This window comes from Macrosteles quadrilineatus, unplaced genomic scaffold (genome assembly GCF_028750875.1).
Source record: "Macrosteles quadrilineatus isolate MER2022 unplaced genomic scaffold, UCM_ALF_1.0 Scaffold_5__1_contigs__length_97177068, whole genome shotgun sequence".
NCBI classification, from domain to species: Eukaryota; Metazoa; Arthropoda; class Insecta; order Hemiptera; family Cicadellidae; genus Macrosteles; species Macrosteles quadrilineatus.
The window spans coordinates 76,223,776-76,234,219 of record NW_026542598.1 but is presented as its reverse complement, the minus strand read 5'-3'; the positions used below and the strand labels follow the sequence as shown (position 1 = coordinate 76,234,219).

General features: G+C 34.6%; 1 protein-coding gene across 1 annotated transcript; it reads left to right on the top strand.

Annotated features, from left to right (window-relative positions):
• Positions 1-687: 687 nt before the first annotated feature.
• Positions 688-10,444, top strand: LOC128995934 (magnesium-dependent phosphatase 1-like). The gene is made up of 4 exons (XM_054420994.1): positions 688-893; positions 7,114-7,171; positions 8,427-8,648; positions 10,158-10,444. Exons 1-4 carry the CDS (start codon positions 707-709, stop codon positions 10,354-10,356), a joined length of 666 nt encoding a protein of 221 aa, XP_054276969.1. The 5' UTR covers positions 688-706; the 3' UTR covers positions 10,357-10,444.

Below are 10,444 nucleotides of genomic sequence, written 5' to 3'. Positions count from 1 at the left end.
TGTAAAATAAAAATAAAATAAAATAAAGTCACTGTTTTTTGAACCTTTAGGGGTTTAGTTTGCGGCAACACAGAATAAAGAAGTAGTCCTCTTTTAATCTCTGGCAACACTACTTTGGAGATTACACATTTGGAAAGAATAAAAGCTTTCAAACTAAATAGGCAAAATCTGTAGCGTCGATTTTGATTTTTTATACTGGGGGCTTAATTTGTTCAAATATTTTTTCATAATTTTTCTTTGCATGAAAGTGTCAAATAAAAAATAAAGCAGTGAAAATTCCCTTTGGATTCCGTCCCTGTTACATATTGTTATACATTCCATGAAGTTGACATCATTGCAGTCAAACGAAATAATTCATATTACTCAATCTGTTACTATTGTCTATTCTGCTACTGTACTTCAATCTGATAAAGCTATATATAGTTCAAATATTATTGTTTTATTCATAAAGAAAATGACTCAGCTAATATGCCAGTCAGCACTAGCAATTAAGAAATGTTTCCAGAACCATCCAGATTTCATCAATCATCTTCATATATGATTCATTTAATCCACCCAGAAACCACTATGTTATGTAACCACTATGTTGTCATAATATGAGCTCAACAAAATTAATGTTGACTAGATCTTATCAATCTAGAAATCAGCAATTTTTCACTTATAAACAATAGCGGCAGTTACTACAAGTGCATTTTCAGTAGCAGGCATGGTCTGCCTTACACATTGTTGGTCTCAACAGCAGTATGTTCTGTGGAAAGTATTCTTTGTGGTGTTTATTTCATTTGCCTTTAATTCTGGGTGGCTCGCATCAGCGGAAGAGGATAAAAAGGGGAAAGTGGAACGAAAACAACCTGATAATCCATTTCTGCCTGCTATGATTGTCTTCCACCTTGGTAAGTACATAAAATTTAGTGGTGTATGTGATATTCTTCTATCAGTGACATTTATGATTTTAAAAACGCATAAAATTGTATAGAAAAAAGTCATTTTAATAGCTAACTATTGATATTATTTTATTCCTGATAACTTATTTCTGCTTAATTGTTTTTAATGGTTAGGGTGATGACCACTGAATGACCACCCCCCCCCCCCCAGTTTTTCCTAGTCCATCACAAACTGTATTAAAAGTAACTTTGGTGCCTTATTAAAATGCACTCTGTGACTGATTCAAAAAGAAAGTGTCAATCATCATTTTGTAACACAAACAAAATTAGATGTTTCAAGCAGTTAATTGTTAAGCTTTTCCCACTATGGCGTCTCCCACTAGCATGGTTGGTTGTCATTTGTGATGGTACCTTAATAATTATTGATTGGAACTGTAATATATTACATGTAATTCACAGTTAACATGTTAAGGTACCATTCTGTACTCATTTAAAGATCAAAATCCTAACCAATTGTATATTTAAACAGCCGGTGAATTACTGGTTCACAAATTAGGGTATAACCAGTGAATGACCATTTCGGTCACAAATAAGAAATTATGTGGATACACTATAACCAAAGTTTGACTGCGAGTTAAATCTTACGGTCATTTCCTAGATAAAAAGTGATGTTTCACTAGAATCTATATTTTAACGACCCTGATAGGCTATCGTTATTTTTCACTACAGGGTTTCCAGCTTCGATGCGAGAATCTTGAACAGGGGTTATTCGGTGAAAAGGACGAGGTTTAATACAATTTAAAAATTGTTATATAATATGCGGTCATTTACTGGTACGATGATTTATGTGCAAAAGATTTTATTTTTCGAGACTTTTTTGAACATAATAATATATTAAGTTGTATCATCGGGAAGTACAGGGAAATAGTGGCAATACATTTAAACGATTTCCTACAATGAAGCTTAGTAGTATATTTCCCCATGTCCTAAAGTAGAAAGTCAACCTTAAACGGTCATTCACTGGTGCACTCACCCTATATACCGCAACAGTATAAATTGCCTGTGTTGCAAAATATGAACAAAATCTATACAACCTATTCTAAAAGACAATTAAGGTCAACAACAACCTCTGTTATTTCTAGTATTTGTCCATTTAGGGCTGCACTTTACTTGACGTCCTACACTCATTCGATTGTTTTTTCGATTCGATAGTTTCATTCGATTGTTTCATTCGATATATCGTTTGGTTAGTTAGGTTAGGTTAACCTTACCTAACTAACCAAACGATATATCGAATGAAACAATCGATTAATCGATATATCGATCGATATTTTCATTCGAATGAGTGTAGGACGTCAAGTAAAGTGCAGCCCCATTTAGTAATTAGAAATTCATGTCTTAAAAGATTTCCTATGAAGTAATGTGTTTAATATGTCTATGTAAAATATGTGGCTATGTACTACACAAAAATAAATTTGTTTAACTTAAGATTCTCGAATGAAACTAAGAATACAACTATATAAAACAATGAGAGAACTTTCATGGATAAAATTTGTTAATTCTCATACAATATTACTTGTAAGTACGTACAAAACATATAACATATTATTGCTCAGACAGTTTACAAATTATTTAAACTTTTCTATAACTTATTCTTCATTACCAGTACTTTCACTTTGATCCAACATTTCTTTCGGTGGATACGCCATCTGCCCCAGGAATTCAATAAGTGTTCTCGTTGGTCTGCCTGACATTCCCTTTTTTAGGTACGTAGTTTTACCATCTTCATGCATGGTGCCAAATGAGTCAATGAATGCCCAGTTAGGTTTGCAAGTAAACTGATTAAGCAAAGCCGTCGTAGTTGCTGGTATTCCTCTCCTGAAGTTCTTTGACAGTATCGACAAATCTGCGCAGGTAAAATCTTTCACTTCTCTTTCAAACATATTCCACATTGGAAGTTTCCAAAGTCTGTCCCCGGTGTGAATGGAGGCAGTCTTCAGTAGTTGCCAAAGATGTTCATTTTGCGTATATACTCCATTAGTGGACAAATCAAAGGCGGTTTGCACCTCTTTTGTCATAGTAGCAACAGTTACAACATATTTAGGTCTAAACTGTTGAGCGTAGCAAAGTGTGTCAGCAAGCATCAATGTTCCACCGAAGTCTCTGGGAGAAATTAGCATAGATTTTCCACTGGCAGTTTTGACAATATCACGAGGTCTGAAAGCAGTGCCGCCAGGCATGTTTTCACCGAGTGGTATCAAACCTTTAACGTTTATGGGTAGCCCGAGGTTTGCCAGAGCTTTGAACGTTGCAGCCACTGTCGCGGCACCTCCCATGTCTCCTCGCATGTGTTTCATTTCCTCGCAGCTTTTGATGCACAGGCCTCCACTGTTGAAAGTCAGCCCTTTGCCAATCAAGACGATGGGTGGAACAGCAGGATCACACCCGTTGTACGTCATCTCTAACAAGAACGGGGGTTGAGGAGATCCTCTGGTGTTGGCTATGAAAGCATTCATATTATTTTCTCTTAACCAAGCTTCAGGGCGTAAGCAGACATCGACATTGGTTTTACAAAGTGTTTGAACAACGTTGTGACTAAAAGCCCTCGGTGTTAACAGGTTTGCTGGCATTTCCATCAGTTTACGAGCAAAGTTCTGAGCTTCGGCTTTTTCTAGCCCGATGCGCCATTTCTTCCAGTCGCAATCCCCATACATCATAACATCAGGAATCTTTACTGCCCTCTTCTCGTGGGACCTCAGGTACTGGTTTTCCCACAAGGCCATGAAAACTCCTTCTGCAGCTGATTCAGGATCTTCAAAACTCTCCACAAATATCTTGTTAACATTGAGTGTCTGGAAGTAACGAGCAGCTAAGCCAACAGCTTTTCTAATACTTTCTTTAGAGTCATCCCTCTGCTCTGATTTAACGTAACCTGTATTGTTATTACCAAGTCCGACAACACCAACAACGCTAAAAACGGGCTCCACTTTAGGGAAAACTCTGATTTCACCTAACTTTGGAAGTGGCCCAGACGCTTTTAATAGTTCAACAAGTTTACCATTAACATTGTGATTGAATAAAGCGGCTGCCTTAGTTAAACAAACTGTGCTTCCAGAATATTCATCTTGTGGGTAAGCTCCAAGTATTAGTGCAGACCCATCATTAACCGTTCCTGCACAAGAGAAGCCTCCTGCTTGTTGCATTTCAGAATTCCACGAATTTACTGGACATTCACTCTCAAATGAATAATTCCTAAGCTTTTGATTTCTAAAATAGCATTGGAATGGCTTGGTTATAAGTTTTGTTACCCAGGAAAACATGACTGTAGCCTTTATTATAGGGTATTTTTTAATGTTTGTTAAAATAACGTCTGTGTAAATGCTTTTTTATATAAAATTGAAATAGTATAAAAAAGTTGAATGACTTACTTTCTTTATCCTTCTATAATACTTATTCACTAATAATTTGCTGAACAAAAATTTAGATGTTACAAAAATTAAGCCACAAAACTAAATAAGAATGTTTTGTTACTTTACAATACCAATCACATGTTTTTGATTGTTAATAATTTAATTCAACATGTAATTTTTTCTGGATTGTACTAGAGAAAATACTTAATAATGACAATACCCCCACCGCAGCAAACCTGTCGACTAAGCAAATTTCCATTTGCCCGAATTGATTTTTCAATTAAATCTATTTAAATAACATTTAGGTTAAGCGAGCACCTGGGTTTGATGCACTGTGTGGCTAATAAAGTGGATTTTTTAGTAAAATATTGATAGCTTTAGTATCAAATAAATAAATTTGCCAAGTTTAATTGAAATATATATTCAAGCTAAGAATATAAAGAAATATAAAATATAAACAAGCAAACTAAATTTTTTTCAGTATTGTTCATAAGAATAACATGGGAATTTTATATTTACATAACTAATTTGAAATTTCTCTGTAACCAATAACCGTACAAAAACACTTAGATACATTAAAAAATTATTTGTTTTTTTAAATGGTCAAGAGAGAAATTGAGATTTTTTTTTGTTTTGAGGGTCTAAATAGAGAAAAACCAATTTTTAGCCCATAACCACCCCCCCCCCAGAAACCAATAGGGGAAAAATTGGTTTTCCCAATTTTGACCCTAAATACAGAAAAATTTCACAATTTCTTTCCAAACCATTTTGTAGAGCTTAAAGAAGAAATTATTTAGTATATTGAAGTGTTGTTGTATTCCTAACGGTTACGAAGATAATTAAGGAGAATAAACTGTTGTAGTTAGCTTGTTTATGGATATATTTCAATCAAATTTGTCAATTTTGTTCATTTCATACTAAGCCATCAACATTTCAATGAAAAAAAAAACACATAAAAAACACAGCAAACATAATTACTCATTAAAATTAATATTATTTAAATAGGAAATAAATCTGGCAATTTTAAGGGAATATTTTAGTAGAAATTCAGCCAGGAAAATGGAAATTCCCTTAGGCCAGGCGCACACAGGCGATTTTGAGTCGCGCAACAGTTGCCTGACTAAAATGTTCAACATTGTTTTAAATTGGAGTGCGCACACAAAGGAAACAGTCGCGCAACTGTTGCAACCGATGTTCCCGGACCCAATTCGCCAGCAACTGCTCTGCGACTGAATTGTTGCGGGACTGTCGCTCCAGGTTTGGTATCCATTTAAACAAGTGTAGATGCGCACATATGCAACTAAATTGTCGCTGTGTCGCTCAGTCTCACCCCAGGACTTCAACTAGTCGTGGCCAGAACTGTCACTAGTTGCTCTCTTGTACTGTATTGATCAGCTTGTGGGCTTCACTCACCTTAATTTGTTAATCCAGGACTCGTCAAAATGTAACACACACATACACGCACATAAAAAATCGTCCTTGGATTTACTCCGACGTTTTGCGGGACCAAAGATAACGTCCCGCTTCCTCAGGGAATTAAAACTTTATTTTTCTCACGAACACGAGCTGAACGCCTAACCACGACTGGAAACGTCGGAGTAAATCCAAGGACGATTTTTTATGTGCGTGTATGTGTGTGTTGTGTGTCTTCGTTGTGTTACATTTTGACGAGTCCTGGATTAACAAATTAAGGTGAGTGAAGCCCACAAGCTGATCAATACAGTATAATAAACCTCGCCTAAAACATGTATTTCAAAAATAGTTGCTCTCTTGTTGTGTGAAGTTTTTAGAAAATTACAAGTATGAGTGTGCGTGATGAGGATGTCGATCAATTAATTGATGAAATTGAGAAGAGGCCGCCTTAATATGGGATTATATGGGATCAACGATGAACCCAGTATCTTCTCTTTTTCTTTCGCACGCGAAACTTCAACAACAAAGCACATACTACGGCTGTATCATTGAAATCCGTTCGGAACGCTGTAACGAATGTATGTCCAAGACGTCTCAAGACTAGATTCACGACTAAAAAGTTGCCTGTGTGCGCACTCCAGCTCAACTGTCGCTAGACTTCAGGGTCTCCGAGTGGGTTGCGCAACAGTCCCCGAATTAGTCGGGCAACTGTTGCTCGACTCAAAATCGCCTGTGTGCGCCTGGCCTTAGTCTGCAGGTTTGCTGCGGCGGGGGTATTTGTAGTTAGATTTTCATTTTTCTTAATATGGTGGTTATATAATGTGTTTAGACTTAAACTTAATAATTGGCTAGTTAGAATTTTTAATTAGGTATTGCGTAATTTTTTCTTTAGATAGGAGGCCTACTTGAAAAACACCCCATTACCTCAAAAATACTTTATAGAAGGATCATAAAAACAGGTGTTGGGGTAGTATAATCAATCTATTCAGAATATTTGGTAAAACTATTTAAAAAATTGTTTTTATAAAAAAATTGTTTTTATGTACCTATTGAGAATTGATTTTTTTAGCAATTAGGTATCGGGAATAAATTTTTTTCAGGTATCACCATCAATAAATTTTGGTATCAACACATCACTATTTGAGATGGGGATGCCCCCTGTGCTTATTAATTGGAATGTGATGATATAGCTGTGTAGCTTTGTTGCTGACTGAGACCAGCTGTTTCATTAGTCACTAAACAGGACCATTTTTATTGAAAGACCAATATATACCGAACATTGAATGCTCTTCTTTGGTTTGCTAATGTTTCTGAACAGGGTTAGGATCGGAACATTTTTCTATATGTTTACATAGAATTTATATTTTAAAAGTCATGTTTTTTAATGATATAATTCCATTTTTCAGATCATACACTATGGCCTTTTACAATGGAAATAATGCAGCACCCTCTAAATCGTACTGGGTAAGTCCCTATACGACACATAAGTTCAGTTTGTTCACCACAATTATAGTCCATTCACAAAATTTAGGCGGTTTGAGGGGAAGTTGTCCCCCTCCTTTTCTGCTTAATGTTTGCAGCTGATTAACCTTTTGACAAACCTCATCTATTTTGAGCTTTTTTTTAAAGTAGGATCAAAAGTGAAGGGGACTGCAGGTCTTCACCTAAAACCGTAAAAATTTGTGAGCGGAATAATTAATTGTTTGAACATTGCTTGAATATTTGACTGAATGAAACAGTCATGGACAAAGATTTTCATGGACTTAGATTATTTTGTTTGTGTCCTTTATTATTCTCAAGTAGCTTACCATGACTTTTATTCATGCAATTTAAACATTATTTTTCAAGCAAATATTTGTATTATTCAATTGTAGATTGAATTTGCATTACAGTAGTCAAGTTGAGCATGATCAAATTCCAGTTTTGCTTGGAAGTACGGATTTAAAGTATTTTTAAATTACTCACTCTCCTCATTTAAATAAGTTTAGAGTCCTTTTTCAAAATTATTTAGGAGGGAGGCGCTACCCTCTCCTTGTCCCCTCTCATCTGAATTCCGCCAGTGGATTATACAGTAGGATCAATCTCATCTAATCAATCCCAACAAGGAAAAAACAACAACAAAAACAAGGAAACAAAACAACCTTTCTAACAAGAAATGTTAATTTAAAACAAAATTTTGTCCAAAAAAGCATAGGTGATATTTTTGTAGTTTACTGACAAAAACACTTAAGGATACACTAAAAAGATTAATCCCGTGTGTTTTGTGCCTAGGAAACATCTTTTTTGTTGAATGGATGGTCCTTTAAAATTGTTTCAGCAATAAAAGAAGCTGGAAAATATTTTATTTATTCTAGTTAGGTATTGAAACAGATTTTTTACATATTGCCATAGACTAACCATATTGCGTAGAGGATTCATATCTTCCTAAATCCACAATAGAGCAAAATATCAAATAATGTCTCACTCCAATAAAGTGTAAGTGAGCAGTAGACCTACTGGACCCAGCTGTCCTTATGATCATTGGTTTTTAAATAAATAATGGTCCTGATTAATGAAACAGGTGGTCCTAGTCAGTAACAAAGCTACACAAGGCAACAAACCTCATTCTACACTCATCCTTTACTCATATTTGGGTTAAAATATGCACCTAGGTGGCGTCCCCATGTTAAATGATAATGATAATAATTATTATGTCTTATTATTCCACAAAATGTTTCAGCGTGAAACACCAGATAAAAGACAAAGTGGGAAGACTTTTCAACATGTACCCGGATGTGTATGACATTCTAGAGGAGTTGGACCAAAAGTGGTACAAGATCGGTGGCTTGAGCGCTGACTCTGACATCCGGCGGGTAGAAGAAACCACAGACCTCTTTGACATCGACAAGTTCTTCAACGGCTTTGAGACGAAACCTGGGAACAAGACTGAGCAAATGTTGAGGTATGTAAAAATTTTAGACACTTTTTTAGGTAGACATTTGTTAGAGGTTACGAGACTTCAGATGAATCACATTGCCTAATATAAAGATCGTAATCACATTGATAATATTATTTGGCTGTATCGTAACCAAATACTTAAAAAGGAATGATGAGTTAAAAATTTGTTGTTACTGTACATTCTTGTTTGTTTTTAAATTAAAAATGTAGTTCTCACTTTTAAAATCCTTGGAGTTTCAATAGCTGCACTCCAACCCGTCCATGTTATTCTCATACAGTAGTAATTCCAAAACTATTTCAATACCATATGTCAAGGTAATTTTTCATAACAAGTCAATCTGATATTTTATGAAATTATTTTTATATCCATCTCTAATTTTTTAGGGTTTTTTTAAAAGATTGGAGATAATTAATTTCTTTTTATGTTGTAGTATTCAATTTCTATACCAACAAGCCCTGACTTTTAGCTTTAATCCTGAGCGTTTATAGGTAGATAACCAAAACAGAAAATGTTATTTGGTTGGAGTGTTAACTATCAATATGATAAATCACAGAACAGAAACGTAATGGATCATAAACAAATTTCAATACTTTCCTGTTAAAGGGAACATTCATTATCATCGATGATTTTTTCGATATATCGATATTTTTATTTCCCGATCCATTACAAATTGACAACAACTAACTGATCTAGTTTAGGCTAAAATAGTCTAAGTTAACCTAAAATAACCAACCAAACTTGCTGGACCATTTAAAAATCCCGTTTGGGTTTGATAATAGAAAAGACAAGTTAAACACGGAATTTTTAAATGTTATAGCAAGTTTGGTTAGTTATGTTAGGTTAATTTTTTTTAGAACAGTTTCATTTCATTATTGTTTGTTGATACTGAACAATATTTATCGTAGTTGTCAGCTGATATGTTTCAATTTGTTAATATCGATACTAGCTGTTACCCACGGGCTTCTCCCCGTTAAACTTCATAAAACTATTGATTGGTTAAGTTAACCTTAAATAAACAAAATACAGTAAAGCAAACAAATAATCGTACCTGATTTTAATAAGACAATAAATTTAAAGAATAACAAACAAATAAGTACAGATGAGGTAATTTTAACATTATTTATATGGAAAGTTCCCTTTAGAAAGGAATTACGACCTTCAAGGGAAATTTATGAAATAATGGATGGTTTTGCGCAAGGTTTCTCGTCATGACGAACATTTTAAGTATATGGTTTATGGAGGTGTAACTTGTAGTTTTCTCAAAAGTTCATGGGTACTTTTGGCTTTATATATAGATATCGAGAAAAAATCATCGATAATAATGAATGTTCCCTTTAACAGGAAAGTACCCAAATTTCATAACTGGCTCGGACCATATACTAATAAGAATAACATATGGTTTTACAGTTCCATTGATAACGTTTACTTTCAAGCCAGTGATATAATTTGTTTATGTTTATGATCCATACAGTTTCTGTTCTAACACTTGTATGATAAATAATGTGATTTCAGATTAAGTGAACGAGCCAAAGTACCTCTCGAGAATATTCTTTACTACGATACAAACAAATTGGACTTGGACGATATGAAGGCAATAAATGTTACGGGAGTGTGGGTCAACCTGAGTGGTGGCCTCACTTATGCTCATCTGGAGCAGGGCTTTAAGGTCTTCAGAGAGCAAAAAAGTAACACAGCTACAGCAAAACCATAAGGACAACTAAACTGATTACTTTTTTACTAATTCAATCCATTTATACTGGGTTTTGTACATAAATCAAAAATAAGATGCATTTAATATA